At 53.8% G+C, this 20,180-nt stretch overlaps 1 protein-coding gene across 2 annotated transcripts in view; it reads left to right on the top strand.

Moving 5' to 3' along the window:
• ADCY7 (adenylate cyclase 7) overlaps window positions 1-19,810 on the top strand; it is a 55,999-nt gene extending 36,189 nt beyond the window's left edge. The window contains exons 11-27 of one of the 2 annotated variants that reach the window (XM_038753760.1): window positions 3,227-3,421; window positions 4,156-4,199; window positions 5,363-5,440; window positions 6,350-6,422; window positions 7,751-7,848; window positions 9,109-9,193; window positions 9,482-9,616; window positions 10,668-10,730; window positions 11,752-11,814; window positions 14,840-15,042; window positions 15,387-15,474; window positions 15,692-15,847; window positions 16,790-16,936; window positions 17,074-17,181; window positions 17,366-17,480; window positions 17,562-17,686; window positions 17,770-19,810. In XM_038753760.1, coding sequence (XP_038609688.1) covers window positions 3,227-3,421; window positions 4,156-4,199; window positions 5,363-5,440; window positions 6,350-6,422; window positions 7,751-7,848; window positions 9,109-9,193; window positions 9,482-9,616; window positions 10,668-10,730; window positions 11,752-11,814; window positions 14,840-15,042; window positions 15,387-15,474; window positions 15,692-15,847; window positions 16,790-16,936; window positions 17,074-17,181; window positions 17,366-17,480; window positions 17,562-17,686; window positions 17,770-17,922 — 1,929 coding nt within the window. In that variant the 3' untranslated portion in view covers window positions 17,923-19,810. Of the gene's footprint in view, window positions 1-3,226; window positions 3,422-4,155; window positions 4,200-5,356; window positions 5,441-6,349; window positions 6,423-7,750; window positions 7,849-9,108; window positions 9,194-9,481; window positions 9,617-10,667; window positions 10,731-11,751; window positions 11,815-14,839; window positions 15,043-15,386; window positions 15,475-15,691; window positions 15,848-16,789; window positions 16,937-17,073; window positions 17,182-17,365; window positions 17,481-17,561; window positions 17,687-17,769 lie in introns of both variants that reach the window. The other variant, XM_038753759.1, reaches the window with a different exon arrangement.
• Window positions 19,811-20,180: the final 370 nt, after the last annotated feature.

Here is a 20,180-nt window from a genome sequence, read left to right as displayed (position 1 = left end):
GGAGAACAGACAACTCTGAGGGCTGGGAGAAGAGTCTGCCCAGTCCTGACTCGGGGAGCACCAAGGACCTTCTGGGAGCAGAACACTGTATCCAGGGGAAGGAAGAATGAGTCCCGGCAGCCACTGTCCTTGAGGATCTTACAGTCTAAGGGGATGGGGGTTGGGAGAGGTGAGTAGACCTAATATCCATCCCCAAATATATTAACTAGAACCTGGGTGGCAGCACCCCAAAGAGGTGGAGCAGATATCTCTTTAAGGGTGGAGGTTCTCACTAGAGCGATCGGGGTGACTGCAGCTTCTAGATGGGGATAACCTAGGAGGGCCTCCCGGAGGAGCTGTGAGCTTTTAGTCTTCAGCACAAAACTCCTTCCGGTCAGTTGACGTCTGTGGCCCCAACCACCAGGTTTGGGTGGGTGGAAGGCGGTTAAAATGCCAAGCAGATATGAGCTGCGTAGGTTGGCACTTCCTGTGGTGCTTACGTCCAGGCCAAGGCTCTTGGCGGGTGGACTCGCCACGCCCCTGGCCCCAGCAGCCACGTGGTCGGGTTTGGTACTGGCAGACCCATGCTGGGAGGGAGAGGAGCAAAAGAGGTGGAGAACGTTGGCTCAGTGCTGCTGGGTTACGGGGTGTGCCAGGGTGGAGGAGCTGTTGATGCAGGGAAGGTGGGGTGTCTGCCAGGCCCCGCGGCCCCTGTTGTGCCGAGCCGGGCTGCCCGTCCTGAAAACCGGAGGTGCTGATTTTGCCAGGCGCCCCGGTGCCAGTAGCCCGGGTGGCAGAGAGACAGGTCTGAGCTGCTCAGGAAGCCGAGACAGGCACTGATCCAGAGACGTGACTCCTAGGCGATCCAGGCGTCTGCAGGGTTTTCCTTGTCCCACTTACCCAGCTGCCTCCTTGGATTGCTTCCCCCTTCTCTGTTTGCTCTGTGCTGTCAAGGGCGGGCGGGTAAGTGGGCCTCCTGAGCTTCGGGAATCTTGTTTTCTGGGCCACTGTCGAACCAGGTCAAAAATCAGCTCGGTAGGAAATTTCAGTTCAAGTCCCAGATCATCTCCGGTTTCCTGATTCGTCAGAACAAAAGGCCAAGAGCCAGGCCCCTGGTTCCTCAGCTCCAACAGTGGCTCCTGGCTGCTTGCGAGAACCGGGTGATGGTTGCCCTTCTGGTTAGGGATGGATCATCAAGTGCCTCTTTTCCTCTTGGCATCCCTAAGGTCTGCCCCCCCTTCCCCGTCCCAGTGATTTAGCCAACCCCCTCTCACCTGCCAATCATGCTGCCTGTCCAGCTTTCTGGGGTGACCATTTCGTATGTTTACTACCCTCTGGGCGAAGAAGTGACTCCTTTTGTTCATCTCATACCTACCTCCTTCAGGTTTTGCTAGGTGCCCCTGCAGTTTGATGGTAAGGATTTGGGGAGCATTTTGTGATTCTGTTTCCCAGAATAGAAGGTGAATTTGGATATTCCTGTCTGAATCAATCAGTCAGTGGTATTTACTGAGCACTTGGGAAACTACAATACAACAGAGTTGATAAACATGTTACCCGCCCACAATGAATTTACAATCTAGAGGGAGAACAGTATGATTTTTATTCATCTTTCTGCCAGCTTATCTTTTTCACATCTGTTGGTCTGTCCTCCCTTCCCTTTCTCCCTCCCTCTCTGTCTCCCTCCCTCCTTCCCTTCCTCTTTCCCAGAGCAATCTAGCAATCCCAGAACTCGGAGTTTCTGAAGATGATTAATTAGCTATTAGGCTATTTTGTTTTAGTTTTGTCTCTCACAAAAAGATCCTCTTTTGTTCTCAGGAATAATAGGCCCCGGCAGCGTGTTTTAGACCCTGAGCAGTTTCATGTGCTGTGGCTATTAAATCCCCACTGGAAACAAGCTGATCCAAACAATAAGCATCTGTCCTGCTTGCCTGAGAGCTGGTAGTCGTCAGCACTTTCGGCTGTTCTTTTTGATTTGCCCGAGGACTGGTTTTGATGGGTGGTTTCGCCGGGTGGTGGGTTCAGCCTGGCCACCCCCTTTCCAGGGTATTAGTGGTGGCTCTGTGTTAGGACCCAGGTATCCCCCGTGCCCAGTCCCGGGCCCCTTCCTCTCCCCCGCCTTCATTGGTGCTAGGCCCCGGGGGCTTCTGATATTCTCCTCTGACAAACAGTACTTTTTCCAGGACATCTGTATGCGGATCTAATGAATCATCCTTGGGGCCCAGACAGGAATGTTGTCCATCTGTTACCAAGCTCCTGCTCTCTCTCTCTTGGCCCTGGCTGCCCAATGGGGTTGGCCTGGGGAATTTGGTTTCTGGATAGCGTAAGCGGCCTAGTCGCCAGCATCCCCATGGCCTGGACCGGACCCGGCCGGAGCTGGGCTCAGCTAAGAGGCTAAGGGACCCTCGTGGTCTAGACCGCTAGCCGTTCCCCCAGTCCCCAGCTAGCTTTGGGTGTGTTGGCGGCTGCTGAGGGGACTGTGAGCCCTGAACTCCAATTGGACCTGGCCGGGCCCAAGTGGGGCAGTGTCTCTCCATTCCACCCACTGACTGACTGCCTGACATCAGGGACAGGGGAGCAGCCAGTAGGGCAGTGTGTTCAACACTTGTGGCTCTCCAAGTTTTCCCAGTTTTTCAGCCTCTTCCACTGGGGATGGGAAAGTGCTTCATGGAATGAACCAATGACAAAGCGGCCTGCAGATGGGCCGGGATTCTGGGTCCTGAGGGCTCTGTGGGGCCTGGGGGATTTGGATGGTCCCAGAGACCCCCAGGCTGGTGCATCTGTCCCATGCCACCCCAGCTGGGGAAGGAGGGAGTGGCCGGGGCCTGAAACAGGGTGGGGGCATCTGTTCTGAGAAGGTCGGCCGGCAGCCGGCATCAGGACAAACCTCCGGTCCTGGCCTGCCCTGCCTGCCTTGGGTCTGGAGCAAGCCCTAAAGCATGCTGGATGTTTGGGCCACTGATGCCCCTGCCATTCTGTGGGTGTAGGCCACAGAGCAGGCATGGAATTTGGGGGTCCCTCGCCTTCTGGTCAGGCTACAGAATGAGGCAGTGGCCACTGGCCAAGTTGGTGTCGAGAGTCCCGAGCAGATGCAGCTGCTTGCCTGTGCTGCATGGGCTCTTCCTTCCATCCTCCGGCTCCTTGAGAGATGAGCGGGGGCACATGGGGAATGGGGGGGTCTGGACTGCGGTGGGGGGGTGCCCGGGGTGGAGGAGCCCCGGACGGACACTGGTTTGCTCCCACATCGCAGCAGCGCAGGCAGCCACTCCCGGCCCACCCCCAACACCTGCCCAAGCCGAGGGTCAACGATGCCCTGAAGATGCGGGCATCCGTCCGCATGACGCGCTATCTGGAGTCTTGGGGGGCCGCCCGGCCATTTGCCCACCTGAACCACCGGGAGAGTCTGAGCAGCGAGGTCTCCATTCCCGGCGGCAAGAGGACCAACGTGAGGCGGCCTTTGGGGAGCGGGGCCAGGGAGGGGGCTCTTCCCTGGGATGGGGTTATTCCCTGGGACAGAGGAAGGAGCCAGTCTGACCTAGTGCCAGTCTGGGAAGCTGTATGGAATCAAAATCACTTCCCGGGAAGAGGATGTTGGGGCACCCAGATCCAGGGGTAAAGGCATAGGTCTGAGAGGTGGGAGACTTTTTTTTTTCTATGGTGTTAAGTGCTTACTGTGTGCCAGGCACTGTACTAAGCACTGGGGTAGATAGAAGATAATCAAGTTAGACACAGTCCCTGTCCCACAGAGGGCTCACAGCCTTAATTCCCATTTTACAGAGGAGGTAACTGAGGCACAGAGAAGTGAAATGATTTGCCTAAGGTCACCCAGCAGACAAGTGACAGAAATAGATTAGAATTCAGGTCCGCTGACTCCCAGGCCCGTGCTCTTTCCACTGGGTCCCGTGGGTTCTGGCCCTAAGTTGCTCCCGTCCTGCTGTGTGACCAGGGCGGGTTACGTAACCTCTTTGGGTCTTGGCTTCCTCCTCAGTAAAATGCGGATTGTGACTCCCTCTCTTCACTGTGATGCGAAGAGAAAGGAGGAAAATAACGGATGGGAAGCACTTTGGGAAAGCAAAGTGCAGTTACAAAATCAAGTTTTAAAAAAAAATCCCCCATTTTGGCTACACCTCCTCCCTACTCCCAGGATGGCTCACCCCCTCCCCTTTTGTCCCCTTTCAGGCCATCCCCTTGCAGGCTATCGGTCGTCGGAGGGCAGCTGACAGGTGAGCTGGGCCCAGGAGGGAGGGAGATCAGGAGGGCAGGAAGGCGAAGCTGGTGGCTGCTGGACTGGAACATTCCTCCCTATTTCCCCCTGCCCCGTTAGGCCGTTTCAGGTGGGGCTAGGCCAGGGCAGTGGGGGAGCCCGGCAGGGAGTCAGAATGAGGGAGCTTTCAATTAATTGATTGATTGATTCTTTGAGTGGGTCCAGCAGCAGGTGGGCTGGGCTGGCCACTGGGGGAGCAGTCAGAATGAGTGAGACTCTGATGGATTGATGGATTGAGGCTGGCAGCAGGCCGGCCCGGAACCTGGGGGAGCCTGGCAGTGAGTCAGAATGAGGGAATCTAAGATTGATTGATTGACTGATTGAGCCCAACAGCGGACGGGGGGGCCGACCCCTGGGGGAGCCCAGAAGTAAGTCAAAATGAGAGACCCTCGGATTGATTGATTGGACCAAGCCTGGCAAAGGGCCGGGCTGGACCCTGAGGGAGGCTGGCAGCAGGATGGGTTGGGACAGCCCCTGGGGGAGACCGGCAGTGAGGTGGGCCGGGCTGGCCCCTGGAGAAGCCCAGCAGCCGTCTGGTCCGGCCCTCTTCTGCTGTGCTCTGTCTGGGAGGCTGGCAGGATGTGCCCAGCCATCCTCGGGCCCACCGTCGGTGCTGAGCAACCCCGGAGAAAGCCATGAAGCAGAAACCGTGGGGAGGGATGGTGGAGGGGAACACCCAGCCCCTCCCTCCAGGGGCTGACCCTGTGATAATAATAGTGATCATTATGACATTAGTTAAGTGCTTACTATGTGCCACGTACTGTATTAAGCGCTGGGGTGGATACAAGCAAATCGGGTGGGACACAGTCCTTTGTCCTATGTGGGGCTCACAGTCTCAAACCCCATTTTACAGATGAGGTAACTGAGGCCCAGAGAAAGTGACTTGTCCAAGGTCACGCAGCAGACAGATGGCTGAGATGGGATTAGAACCCATGACCATCTAACTCCCAGGCCAGTGTTCTGTCCAACTTCACCATGTTGCTTCTGCCATGGTGAGACCAGGTGGACCCCGGAAAGCCAGAGGTCCAGAAAGGGAGGGCGAGGGTTGCTCTCTGGGCCGGGGTGCAGCGGGACGGGAGTGCGCATGTAACGCTCTGCAGCGGGGTCTCGTTGCAGAGACAGGGCCCCAGGGGACCGGGCCGAAGACAACTCCTATGATGAGGAGATGATGTCTACCATCGAGGGGCTCAGCTCAGCCAAGTGAGTATCGGCCAGCGTCCACCGGCCACGAGCTGGCCCCAGCACAGTTAGGACTGGGCTGGGCTGTGGTGTCGTCCCCTCCCCTCAGCAAACCATCTGCCCCTTTGCACTGACTCAGTCAACCAAGCAATGACCAGAGTGAGGGCAGTATTGGGAGAGGACAATATTGTTGGAAAACACCATCCCTGCTGCCATCCCTGCTCCCTCCCAAGTGGGACAACCTGATCACCTTGTATCCCCCCAGCGCTTAGAACAGTGCTTTGCACATAGTAAGCGCTTAACAAATACCATCATCATCATTATTATTATTATTATTATTATTATTATTATTATTAACAAACACTTAAAAAGCACCTCTGGGGAGACAGCAGGGGGCCCTCAGGGCATCTCCCCTCCTTGTTGGGCTCTGCAGACGATTCCCAGGCCCTCTGAGTCTCTCACGCCTCTACCCCTTGACCCCGTGGCTCCGGCTCCTCCCCACCCTGGGTGGGGCAGCTGCTCATGAAAGCCAACGTCACTGCCAGTTCCCCGGGGCCCTGAGTCAGTGACCCAGCAGTGGGAGGCTCCCGGGGCAGGCTGACCCGACCAGGCTGGCTGCTTGCCCTTCGGGGAACCCCCTCCCCATTTCCTCCCCCAGCTCCGTAGGTGTGTCCGGGAAGCCTCCGGATGAGCTCGAGCCAGTGCAGGTTGATGCTCCCTTGGGCCCCCAGCTCTGCCCTTCGGACGCCATTGCAGGGCAGAGGAGACGATGAGGATTGCCTTTTGGGGCGGGCAGGTTTTGGGGGAGCCACTGCAGTGGCTGGGCTCCAGTGCCTCCCCACTTCTCCTTGAACCCCATTTCTCTGGCCTGCGGGAGCCCAAGGGCCTGGGGGCCGCTGTCTGAGTGGCGCCCGACTCATCTCCTTGCAGACCGTGCTGCAGCAAGTCAGGAGACTTCTGCGCAGTCGGGATGTTCTTCGTGGAGAAAGGCTTGGAGAAGGAGGTGAGTTGGCCTCGATCCCCTAAGCCAGGCAGAGAGTCCCCTGCCCTCCTTCTGGCACAATGGGTGATAATAAGAGTTGTGGCATTTCTTCAACGCTTACCATGTGCCAAGCACTGAGCTAAGCACTGGGGTAGATACAAGACAATCAGGTCAGACACTGACACTGACCCTGTCCCACATGGAGCCCACATTCTTAAAGAGGAAGAACAGGTAGTGAACCCCAATTTTGCAGATGAGAGGTAAAGGGACTTACCCAAGTTCACACGGCAGGCAAGTGGTGGATCCGGGATTAGAACCCAGACACAAGCCACCCCCCCAACCAAATCCTGGGGGAAACTGAGACCACGGCCCACCCCCACCCCCGTCCAACTCTCCCAAACAATGGCATTTGCTGAGCGCTTACCGTGTGCATGGTGCTGTACTTAACACTTGGGAGAGTATAATACAATAGAGTTAATAGGTATGATCCCTACCCTCAGGGAGCTTAGAGTCTAGAGGTGGAGAGAGAGACACTAAAATCACACCCCTTGAGTGTGGTAAGGGTTTAGCTGGTTTTCATCTGGCAAGCCTATATGGGTCTAGGGGACCCCGGACTCTCTCCCACCATTTTCCCTTCTGACTCTCAGGCTGGGGTACCTTGGCCATGGCCGGGTCACTGGCTCCGTCTCCAGTGTGGTTGCCTGTAGGCTAAGGTGTTGATGTCTGTCTCCCCCTTCTCTAGGCTGTGAACTTGTTATGGGCAGGGAATGTCACTGTTTATGGTTGTATTGTGCTTTCCCAAGCACTTAGTACAGTGCTCTACAGTAAGCACTTAATAAGTATGATTGAATGAATTTTAAAAAAAGGCCTCTGGGAAGCCAATGGCACCACCCTGTAGTTGTCAGTCATTTGTCGTTATTGAATGCTTACCGTCTGCAGAGCACTGTGCTAAGCACTTGGGAGAGTACAATATAACAAAACAGGTGAGCACAAGAGGTAGCGTGGTGTCTAGGAGAGAGGCAGCTTGAAGCCTCCTCACACCCAGTTGCTGAGATGGGACAGCGTCTTCTCTCATCACTAAATAGTCCCTTCCTCCAGGAAGCCCTCCCAGAGTATGCCGTCCCAGCTAAGCCCACCACGGTGGGATGTTCTCAGCTGTCCTGAATGCTTCTGTACCCAGCATGCCCCAGTCTTGGTGATTGTGTGGCTCGGATTTTGGCTAGTGGGCCTGTCCTCGCCCTGCCCTCCACCCACACCCTCAGCAGGGCCTGGGTCCTGCCCTCCCTCTGTCACTGCCCCCAGGAGGCTCCTTCCACCCTCACTGAAGGAACCTGCCGCTTTTCTTCCAGTACCGCTTCATGCCTGTCACTGAGGTCCGCAACTACTTCGCCTGCGCCAGCTTCATCTTCCTCTGCCTCCTCTTCATACAGCTCCTGGTGATGCCCAAGTAAGCTGCTTTTCCTTTGCATTTCATTAGAAGTTCGGCTTGGGTTCCGGGTGAGATGGGGCAACAAGGTTGGGGTGGGATGGAGGTGAGGACAGAAGAAGTGTTGAACCATTGGCCTCCACTGGGATGTCTCCAAAAGCCAGGCCACACAAAAGCAACAGGAGTGTAAGAGTGCCCCTAGGACAGGGTATTGGGGTCACTGCTCTGGGCCTCAGGCCCCAGGGACCCACTTCCCTCTTGCAATGACAAGAGGCTCCACCCTTAAAAGGCCGCTGTGTCAGCTCTGCCTTTGGGTGCTTTGCCCGAGCCCTGTTCTCCTCAAGGAACTGCCAGGTTTGTACTTGCCTAAATTTTGCCTACATTGGCATTAGTCTCACGCAGTATTCTTATTGATCCCTTGGAAGTTGATGTTTCTCCACATTTCAATGACAAATCCTGAGTCTTCCCTGGCTTAGTGGAAACCGGTGCCAAGATTCAGAGAAAAGCGGGCGAAACATAGGTTGTTAGTTACAGCTGCCATGGGATAGTCTGTGCTTCACCAGGGAGCACGGTTCTGGGGAGACTTAGCTCTTATACCACAGTGCTAAGTCATCCCTGCTCAGGTCCTCTGAGATCTGCAGAGGGAGGAATTCCTGGAATCAATTTCTTTCTCTCCGCACTTCTTTTCTTCCCCCTTTCTCTTATCCTCTGCCCTTCCCTCCTCCTCACACTTCTCTCCACTCTTCCCACCCACCCACCTCCTACCACCCACCTCTCTATGCTGAATCCTAGCTCTTTTGTCTATCATAAGGAAACCTCTCCATCACAAACACGCACACACATATGGGGTGGGTTCGGGTTGGGTGGAGGGTGGGGGTAAGGCACAAAATTCACAGAACAGGGTGGAGTGAAGCAGTAGAGTGATGAACCAATGGGTACTCTCCCAAGTGCTTAGTATAGTGCTCTGCACACAGTAAGCAGTCAGGAAATACCACTACTTGATTGGCCAGCCACTGGGAGCTTGCCAGTGTAATCCGGAGAGAAGCATAAGACAAGGGCAAGGGTCTCGGTTTGGGGCTGCCGGCCCAACTCTGAGGGTGGTGTCCCTGCCGGGGAAGGTCAGGGAGTGCTGCTTTTCGAGTCCCGGCCCTGGCCTGGAGGGCCATGCAGGGGTCCAGCTGTTGGGGGTGAGGGATGCAGGGGACGGGGGTCAGACTGGTGGCTCCCTGTCGCCCCATCATTCTGACCAGGAGCCGTTGGTGGGGGTTGTTCTCATTTCAGAAATGCAGAGTTGGGCACCTCGTTTGGGATCGTCGCCGTCCTCCTCCTGCTTGTCCTGGGGGTCTGCTTCTCTGACAGATGCCTGGTCAGTTGGTCCACCACCTGGACCTCTCCAGCTCAAGCCCAAGGGCAGGTGGTGGGTTGACACCAGAGAGCAGCCGCCCTCCCTCCTGGGCTTGTTGCATTGAACTCTGACCCTTCATTCCCCAGGACACCTGCAGTTTGGGGGTATTTTGGGGGTCCTTCCCTAGTTGGGGTCCAGTGTTCCAGCATCCGCTTTGGATGGTGGTGTTGGAGTGGGGCTCTATGGTCAATTTTGTGCCTCTGTCCAGCCTGACCGCACCGCCTGGCCGGGGCTCTTGTTTGCTTGCAGAGGTTCTGCCCCCAGTGGTCTTCCCTACAGCGACTCGGGGCCCTCTCCAAGAAGGTGGAGGGGATGCCAGTGGTGCGCCTGGTCTTGGAGGTCCTGACTATCGGCAGCCTGCTGGTCATTGCCATCTTCAACCTGGTAAGCCTCTCCCGAGCTCTCCAGCCTGGCAGAGCTGGGTCTTGCTCCCGGGGGGTTGGGAGAGTCAAAAATCAGTGATAGGTCCTGAGCACTGAGAGCACATACTAAGCCCTCGGAAGAGCATAATACAATAGTCTCCATCCATTGGGCGGGCGCCAAGGGGTCATTTCACCCTTCGGATTTGGGCAACGCTCGGTTTTTCCCTGGGGGCTGGGTTTTATTCTCCCCACTGCGCAGATGGAAAACTGAGGTCAAGAGGAATGATAGGCCTTGCCCCAGGTCAGCCAGCAGGACGGGCAGATCTGAGATCGTATCCCTGACTGCCTGTCTTTTATTCATTCATTAGTATTTGAGCGCTTACTATGTGCAGAGCACTGTACTAAGCACTTGGGAAAGTACACTATAACAACAGATACATTCCCTGCCCACAAGGAGTTTACCCTTTTTCACTGGCTCTAAGGGAAGTAGCCAACATCGTTGGGAAATTCCTTTAAAGTCTGTTTTTCTTCTTGGCTAGTGTTTGTCACAAGGAGGTCCCGAGGCTTCCTCTAGTTGGGGTTAGGAGCGAAGCAGAGACTGAGCCGCAAGAATGGTATGCTTGAAGCCAGAGGAGGACTGGAGCCTTGTGAAAGAGCCTGGGTCAGAAAATCAGGGTTATAATCCTGGCCCCATCTCTTCTCTGTTGTGCTGCCTTTGGCAAGTCCTTTCATTTCTCTGCGCCTCAGTTTCCTCATGTGTAAAATGGGGATTTAATACTGGTCTTCCTCCTCCTTAGACAGGGAGCCCCTGATGGGACGATCTGATCGATCTACCTATCTCAGTGTTTCTGCACAGTGCTTGTCATCATGGAAATGCTTAACAAATAGCCCTATCATTATTGTTATTATTATTGTCCTTCGTAAGTCATTTGAGGCCCTCTCTTGTGGCCCTTAGGAAAGCCACCAAACTCTGGTACTAAAGGGAGCAGAACTTCCAGGTCTCTAGGGCCCCAGGCCTCACCCACACTTTAGATTCCACAGTCACCCCAAAATGGTTCTTCTTCCCTCACCAGCCCCCGCAGCCAAATGGAAACCTGACGAGTCAGTGTCCCGCCGGGGAGAACGTCTTTTACTCTGTGAGTAGAGCTCTGGGCTTCACTTTCAGTTCAGCTTGACAGCATTGCCCTTATCTCTCTGCCCCAGCTGCTACTACACTAATTCAATCACTCCTCCTATCCTGCCTTGATTACTGCATCAGCCAACTTGCTGACCTCCCCACTCCAATCATCATCCATACTTCACTCTGCTGCCCAGATCATTTTTCTACAAAAAACATTCAGGCCATGTTTCCCCACTCCTCAAGAACCTCCAGTGGTTGCCCGTCCACTTCCGCATCAAACAAAAACTCCTCACCGTTGGCTTTAAAGCAGTCAGTCACCGTGCCCCCTCCTACATCACCTTGCTACTCTCCTACTACAACCCAGCCCACACACTTGGCTCCTCTAATGGCAACTTTCTCACTGTCCCTCGGTCTCGTGTATTTCACCGCTGACCTCTTGCCCACGTCCTGCCTCTGGCCTGGAATGCCCCCCTCCTCATATCCGACAGTTACTGTCACCCCCCTCCATCACCGAGCCTTATTGAAGGCACATCTCCTCCCTGAATAAACCCTCCTTTCCTTTTCTCCCACTCCCCTCTGTCTCCCTGAAATGCTCCCTTTATTCATCCCCCCTCTCAGTCCCACAACACTTATGTACATATCTGTAATTTATTTATTTATTTATATTTTTGTCTGTCCCCTCCTCCATACTGAATGCTTGTTGTGGGCAGGGAATGTCTCTTATATCGTACTCTCCCAAGCGCTTAGTACAGTGCTCTGCATACAGTAAGCTCTTAATAAATGCAATTGAATGACTGAATACCTCAGTGTTTCTGCACAGTGCTTTACAGAGTGGAAGCATTTAAATAATAGCTCTATTATTAGTATTATTATTATTTTCCATCGTGGGTCATTTGAGGCCCTCTCTGGTGTCTGATGGGGAAGCCACCAAACTCTGGTGCTTAGGGAGCAGAACTTCCAGGTCAATAGGAACCTGGGCCTCACTTACTCTCCACAGTTCCACAGTCTTCCCAAATGGCTCTCGCTTCCCTCTCCAGACCCCACAGCCGGTTGGAAACCTGACGAGCCTGTGTCCTGCCCGGGAGAACATCTTTTACCCTGTGAGTAGAGCTTTGAGCTTCACTTTCAGTTTAACTCAACATCATCCATTGAGCGCCCACCCGCTGGGTCCCAGAGTACAGTAGAGAGGACGGAAGAAATTGGGAAGACCTGGTCCCTGCCCTTAGTGGGTTTTGATTCACTGGGGGACGCAGGTTGATCCCAATTGTAAATTACAGAGGGAACAGGGGGAAGACAAACCTACAGCCGGTTTAACAGCAGAAGGGTCGGAGAAAGGATCCGGCGAGGCAGGGATGTAGACCGTGTTCATGAGTGGCAGAGTGGCCATGGGTGACACCAGTGGGGCTGGTGGGAGTGGCTCGGTTCCCGGACAATTGCCAGGCCAGAATACCTCCGCCCCATCCCAGGGACAGCCCAGCCTGACTCTGGTCTCTTCCCATTTGTCCTCTCAAGGTCTCCACGGGGCAGGGCATCCTCCCCCTTGATCTCACAGAGGGCAGGATGTCTTCTCCCTTGATCTCAAAGTGGGTAGGGGGCTTTCCCAAGGCCTCCCAGCCCGGAACTTCTCCACTGCGCCACATCCTGCTGTACCTCAGAGCTTCCAAAGCCAGCCGGACTGCAGGGCGGCTTCCCAGGGTCCGGTCTTGGTTGGGGGGAGGCTTTCTGGCCACTGAGACCCCTTCCATGAGAGGGAAGAGGGGAAGCAGCGTGGCTCAATGGAAGGAGCATGGGCTTGGGAGTCAGAGGTCATGGGTTCTAATCGCACCTCTGCCACTTGTCAGCTGTGTGACTTTGGGCAAGTCACTTAACTTCTCTGTGCCTCAGTTCCCTCATCTGTAAAATGGGGATTAAGACTGTGAGCTCCATGTGGGACAACCTTGATTACCTTGTATCCCCCCCAGTGCTTAGAACAGTGCTTGGCACATAGTAAGTGCTTAACAAAAACCAACATTATTATTATTAAACAGGTTGTGTTCCGCTGGTCAGGGTGGTGTCGGGGCAGCCTCTCAGCCAGTCGGAGTATTGGGGGCTGCCACGCCGGTCCGTCCCACCCACAGCAGGGGCTCCGGACAGCGGCGGCGTCTTCATGGATGTGAAGGATGGATGGGAAGGATAGATGGGAATGTTGCAGTCTAGTTCTGAGAGCATCCAGGAAGCCTTCCTTCAAAGCCAGCCCCCCTTGGGCGTGGAGCTAAGGGGGCAGAGCCTGGGAGAGACATGCCCTCAGGGCTGGATTTTTGCTGCAGAGATAAGGAGGAGGCAGTCTGCCCTGGGAGTCACTGGGGTATTATTTGATGAAGATGATGATGATGGCATTTATTAAGGGCTTACTATGTGGAAAGCACTGTTCTAAGCGCTGATTTATTGAGTGCTAAGCACTGTACTGAACGCTTGGATGAGTAGAATCTAATAATGTAACAGAGTTAGTAGATGCAATCCCTGCTCACAACAAGCTTACATTCCAGAGCCTTAAATAGATTATGGCTTAAAGAGCAGACCCAGCCCTATCCTCAGGCTCAGTCTAAAAGCAGAAATGAGGCAGACAGACAGATGGACAGATGACCTACCGTAAAAGTGGACCTGGCGATTGGTTCAGCGATTAGGATAATGGGTGGAGGAAAAAGACTGGATCGGATTGATGCTGGCCGCTTGGAGTGGGGATTAATCAGGGATGGCTTCTGGAAGGAGGGAGGGGTGGCCACGAATGTTTCACCTTACAATCATCCACTTACTGAGTCCCCACTGTGGCCAGAAGACCCGGTCCCTGCCCTCAAGGAACTGACAATCCAATGAGGGATTCAGACTTGCAAGGGTCAGAGGCACAAAACACGAACCCACACGTGTGATTCGCGGAGATGACAAAAGCATTGGGGACCATTCATTCGTTCATTCATTCAATCGTATTTATTGAGTGCTTACTGTGTGCAGAGCACTGTACTAAGTGCTCGGGAAGTACAAGTCAGCAACATATAGAGAAGGGCTCACAGTCTAGAGGGGGGAGACAGACAACAAAACAAAGCATGTAGACAGGTGTCAAAATCATTAGAACAAACACAATTAAAGCTATATAATAATAATAATGATGATGGCATTTATTAAGTGCTTACTATGTGCAAAGCACGGTTCTAAGCACTGGGGAGATTACAAGGTGATCAGGTTGTTCCACGGGGGGCTCACAGTCTTAACCCCCATTTTACAGATGAGGTAACTGAGGCACGGAGAAGTTGTGACTTGCCCAAAGTCACACAGCTGACAATTGGTGGAGCTGGGACTTGAACCCATGACCTCTGACTCCCAAGCCCGGGCTCTTTCCACTGAGCCATGCTGCTTCTCATAATGATGGTATTTGTTAAGCACTTACAATGTGCGAAGTACTGTTCTAAACACTGGGGTGGGATACAAGGTGGTCAGGTTGTCCCATGTGGGGCTCACAGCTGTAATCCCTATTTTACAGATGAGGTAACTGAGGCACAGAGAAATGAAGTGACACAGCTGACAAGTGGCGGAGCTGGGATTAGAACCCATGACCTCTGGCTCCCAAGCCCGTGCTCTTTCCACTGAGCCATTCTGCTATATGCACATCACTAACAAAATAAATAGAATAGTAAATATGTACAAGTAAAATAAATACATTAATATATATAGTAATATAATATATATAGTAATATATAGCAATATATAGTTATATTTAGCAATATATAATATATATTATATAGTAATATAATATATATTATAATATAATACAATATAATATACATAATACAACATAACATAATACATAATATGTAATATAACATAATATATATTATAATATAATATAATATAGTAATATAATATGTATAGTAATATAAATATATATATTACTGTATTTATTTTACTTGTACATATTTACTATTCTATTTATTTTGTTAATGATGTGCATATATATATTGGTGAGCAGAGCCACTGGGTGGAAATCTGGGCAGGTTTCCTGGAGGAGGTGGTGTTCTTGTTGTGCTGGGAGCCTGAACCTTCTGGGGACTTGGCTGCCTTGGTCTTCCCTCTGACCCTACCCTTCTTTCTCAGTATTACACCTACAGCTGTATCCTGGGCCTCATCGCCTGCTCCGTGTTTCTCCGTATGAGCCTGGAGCTTAAGGTGTTGTTGCTGACGGTGGCAGTCATCGCTTACCTTGCCCTCTTCAATACCCACCTACCGGAAGAGGCCTGCGGCGCCTGCTGGCCCGCTCACAACCAAACCAACGCCAGTAGCGCCAACACCACCTCCAGGTATGCTTGGCCACTGGTGGGATGGGAGAGCTGAGGCCGGTGGAGGCGGTGGCCAGACAGCCCAGGCCTTCCAGAGGCCATCCTGTCCACAGGTCTGCCTCTGACCCAAGCCCTGCCTGGAATCCGTACCCCTTCAGCCGACTGCCCGCCGGCTCTGTCGTCTCACTTCCCCCCAACCCCGGGGGAGGGAAGCAGACAAGGGTCGGTGAAGTCAGCCCCGCGGTGGGTGGAGGGAGTGCCAGGCTGGTGGACCAGCACGAACGAGCGGGTGGGGACGAAAGGAGTCGACACAGAAGTCTGCTAATGACCTGACCCTGCCTTGCTTTCTTTCTCCTTCTATCCAGTTATCCTCTTTTTGTGAACGATCTGAGAATTATGATTAATTTGTACCTGGTCCTGTTTTATGTTACCCTTATCCTGCTGTCCAGACAGGTAGGGATCGAGATGGCCTGCCTCCCCCTCTCCTTCCTCTTTGGCCGCGATCGCTTGGGACCCAGCCCCTTGTGGGCAGGGGGGTGGTCTGTCCAGGGGAGGGGACGCTCCCCCAAGGCCCCCCTTTGCTCCAGCACTCGGAGGACGGGCCGTGGAGACGATCTCTGAGTGCAGCCGCTGGGGGGGCGGGGGGTCCATCTCCGGGCCCTGTCTGTAGATCGACTACTACAGCCGTCTGGACTACCTGTGGAAGAACAAGTTCAAGAAGGAGCACGAGGAGTTTGAGACCATGGAGAACGTGAACCGGCTGCTGCTGGAGAATGTGCTGCCCGCCCACGTGGCCGCCCACTTCATCGGGGACAAGTTGAATGAGGTCCGGGAAGGGGGCCGGGTTCGGCGAGGCCGATCCTGGGGCTGGGGTTTGGAGGAGGAGGGGACTGAGGTCGAGGAGATTGGAGGGAAGCTCTCACTTGCCCGTTGTGCTGATTGCGATGGTTTCAAAGGAGACTGTCTCCCCAGCGACCCCAATCTCCCATGCCTCTTCTTAGTTCAGTTTCCTGGGCTCCGCTTTAATTGTTGACGGTAAAAGTACCAACCTTCAAGAGCCAGGAGAATCCAGTGGAAAAAGCCTGGGAACACAGGGTCTGGTCTTACCTCGGTCACTGGTTTCTGTAATGGGGTTTAAGCGCTTACTATGTACCAGGCACTGTACTGAGTGCTGGGGCAAATATAAGCTAACCAGGTTGGACCCAATCTAGGTCCCACACGGGGCTCACAGTCTCCCCATTTTACTTATGAGGCACAGAGAATTGAAGTGACTTGTCCAGGGTCACCCAGCAGACAGGTGTCAGAGCTGGGATCAAAACCCAGGTCCTTTGGCCTCCCAGGGCCATGCTCTATCCACTAAACCACGCTGCTTGGCTGTCGCCTAACCTCCAGCTGCCTTAATTCCCTTTTCCATAAAACTGGGAGAAAATATCTATGCCTCCTCCCTCTTCCTCTGCAGGCCTCGGGTGCGTCAGGGACAAGACCGGATCTGCTGATCTCGTATCTTCCCCTGTTAAGTAGGGTGCTGCACTAAGCACTTAATAAGCCCTTCATAAATAGATCACCATCCTGCCCTCAAGGCCCCGGGAAGCACACCTGGTTGGCAATGGGCTACAGTGGCATGGTGCCTGGTTTGTCTGTGGTGACTGGGCTGGCCCCATCTCCTCGTCACAAGGTCTTCCTCATCCTACAGGCAGGGCTGGGTCGGGGGAGGAAACTCCACTTTTCCTCTCCTGCATCTGCCCCCCTTCTCTCTCCCATGGCACAGGACTGGTACCACCAGTCTTACGACTGCGTCTGTGTGATGTTTGCCTCGGTCCCGGACTTCAAAGTGTTCTACACCGAATGCGACGTCAACAAAGAAGGGCTGGAGTGCTTACGCCTGCTCAATGAGATCATCGCTGACTTTGATGAGGTGGGGTAGAGGAGGGCATCCCCAGCTGACGCCCCCGGGATGCCCGGGCTAGGAAAACCCCAGGGGAATGAGGGGCTGGTGTGTGGAGGGTGAGGGGTGCACTTGCTCCCTTCCTCACACTTCCCCTTTGTCCACAGCTGCTGCTAAAACCCAAATTCAGCGGTGTGGAGAAGATTAAAACCATCGGCAGCACCTACATGGCGGCCGCGGGGCTGAGCATCACCCCTGGGCATGAGAACAATCAGGTGTGAGACTGCCCTCCCCGCTGCCTGTGCCCGTCCCAGAGCCCCCTATCCCTGCCTGCTTGGGCGCTGAGGGGGAATTAAGGGCTTTGGACTGCAAGGAAGAAGAGACTGAACAGGGGGATTTGGGCTGTTCATGGGGGCGGGTGCCCGTGCCCCGCAGCTCACCTGCTGTTCCCCCTCCCAGGATCAGGAGCGGCAGCACGCCCACATTGGCATCATGGTAGACTACAGTATCGCCCTCATGAACAAGCTGGATGGAATCAACCGCCATTCCTTCAACAGCTTCCGGCTCCGGGTTGGTGAGTTCTCCTAGGAAAGGGCCCACCTGCCATCTTGTCCCCCCGGCCTGGGGCGTAACCACAACTCTGGTCTCTCTTCAGGGATCAACCACGGGCCAGTGATTGCAGGAGTCATCGGGGCCCGCAAGCCTCAGTATGACATCTGGGGCAACACGGTGAACGTGGCCAGCAGGATGGAGAGCACGGGGGAACTGGGAAAGATCCAGGTAATGCCCGGGGACCACTTGCCCCCTACTCTTACCCAACTTGGCATCAGGTTCCCACAGCTTGGCTTTCTGCCCCCTCGCAGGTGACTGAGGAGACAAGCAGCATTTTGCAGGGGCTGGGCTACTCGTGTACGTGTCGGGGGCTCATCAACGTCAAGGGCAAGGGCGAGCTCTGCACCTACTTCGTCTGTACTGACACGGCCAAGTCCCAAGGCGGCGGCGGCGGGCTGAACTGAGGAGCTGCAGCATCCTGGAAGACCACAGAGGCTGATTGCCACTGACGTGGGACCCACCCGGGACTTGGTCTGGCAGGGTCTCCTCCTGCTCGCCAGTCCCACCTGGACCGCTGGGACCGAGCTGCGGAGCCCTCAAGAGCAAAGCCCCCGTGGGGCTTCTCAGAAGGAGTAGGTCTCGCCTCAGGAGCACCGACTCTGAGCGCCATAAGGTCACGACGGGCGAGCACCTGACAGGAGTTTGTCCAAGTCGGAGCGACACTGGACTACATCTGTTGGGGCAGGATGTTGTGACCTCCTTGGGACCCCTTCCAGCTCCAAGGCTGAAACCTTGGCTGAATGGAAGAAAACATATCCACAGGCATTTTCTTGCCTAGGGGATTTGAAATGCCAGCAAGTAAGTTTTAAAGACAGTCACAAAACAGGCCTTGCTGACCCTTCCTTAGGGTTCATGTTGCGTTTTCAGTAGACACAGGGTTAATACAGAGACTTTTTGATTCTCACCCTTCCCCGGCTGCCGATCTAACGGGTGAGTTTTTGCCTGTCCATCTGAACTGGAGCTATGACGACCAGAGCGCCCGGAAGTGGGGAGAGGAGTCTCCTCCTCGGTTCTGGAACTGGTGAGGTGGCACCTGCTTGCTCTCCCTGTCCTTCCCCTTCCTCACCACCTCCCCTCCCCATCACCACTCTTCAGGCTGTGAGTTTGTTTTCAGCCAACCCAAGAGATGTCACTGGGAAAACTGCAGAGGTCATGATCCTGGCCGGGAGCCAGGCTGGTGCTTGCTGGGGCAAAAAGTTGTTCATTAGTGGTATTTATTGAGTGCTTACTGTATGCAGAGCACTGTACTAAGTGCTGGAGAATACAGTACCCTAAGTTGGAAGACACGTTCCCTGCTCATTGGAAGTGAGTTGGGTGGGTGCAGCTGAGGAAAAGAAAATACCGTGTTTACTTGCATAATTGCCCCACTTTTGCAACAGGGGATGGGCTATTATCGGGGAGGTTGTCTTAAGAATAGAGATAATGGGAGCAGGAGGAAAGGAGGGGAAGAAAGACGAGAAAGGTGAGGGGGCACTTGGGAAAGCATTCTCCTCTGGCCCCTGCCTGGATCCAAGGATTTTTTTAAATGTTCTGATATGTCCAAGAAACTTCCCTGCTGCTTTTGCTCTTTCTAAACACTTCTCTTTCTATCCCAGGATGTGCTGCTCTCGCTGCTTCCAAAAATGATCTTGTATTTCCTCTTCAAAAATCAGGGTTGCAGGGGGTCATGTGAGTAAATGAAACCTGCGGTGGTAGTGAACTGCCTTCCCCGGCAGGGATTCTGCCCAGCTAACAAGCCTCCCGAGATGTGGGGTCCAGTCCCCGCCCCCACCTCCCCTGCACCCCAGCAGGAGTGGGGGACGAGCCGAGAAGGAATCTTCCCTCTCCCAGCTGTTTGGTAGTCCACCAGGCCAGGGCTGGCCTTCCCTGGAGCAGGATTCAGCAAGTGAGCCCAGCCCCAGTTCTCAAACAGTGAGCAGCACGGGGAGGGTTTTGCTGATTTCCCGGGTGGCACCAGCTGCATGCTGCAAGGGAACAGAGGCCATGACTCTTTCTGTTCCTGGTCTAAACTGATGTCTCTGCAAACAGAACTAAACCAACAGCACAAGCTGTTTTCTTTATGATTAAATGTAGTGCTTTCTGCTCTAATCCAGAAGGGACCATTTTTCTCTTTTTAAACAAACGGAAGTTAGGACAGTTCCAGAAGTACTTCGGCTGACTGTAACTCCCATGGTTGCCCAATAAGAATCCTTTTCTGAACTCCAAGCAAAGGGATTTTTTGTTTAAATGGTATTTGTTAAGCACTTACTATGTGCCAGGCACTGTATTAAGCGCTGGGGTAGATTCAAGGTAATGGAGTTGGACACAGTTCCTGTCTCACATAGGGCTCATAGTCTTAATCCCCTTGTTACAAATGAGAGAACTAAGCCACAGGGAAGCAAAGTGCCTTGCAAACGGTAACATAGACAAGTGGCGGAGGTCCTTCTGACTCCGAGGACTGTGCTCTATCCACTAGGCCACACTGCTTGTGTGTGGGTCCTGAGAACCGTAATTGTGCCGATCTCTACCTTGACATCATTTAGTGGCAGGTAGAAGTGGCTAGCTCTGGTATGGAAAAGGAAGATTTTTCGTGTGGCAGAGGTGACTTAAAAGCATCCTTGGCTGTGCGGGCCCAAAAACCAAAATGATCACAATCACTGCCAATCAGAAGGGAAAGAATCCT

Source organism: Tachyglossus aculeatus, chromosome 11 (assembly GCF_015852505.1).
Source record: "Tachyglossus aculeatus isolate mTacAcu1 chromosome 11, mTacAcu1.pri, whole genome shotgun sequence".
Taxonomy (NCBI): domain Eukaryota; kingdom Metazoa; phylum Chordata; class Mammalia; order Monotremata; family Tachyglossidae; genus Tachyglossus; species Tachyglossus aculeatus.
This window is presented reverse-complemented; position numbering and strand designations above follow the sequence as displayed.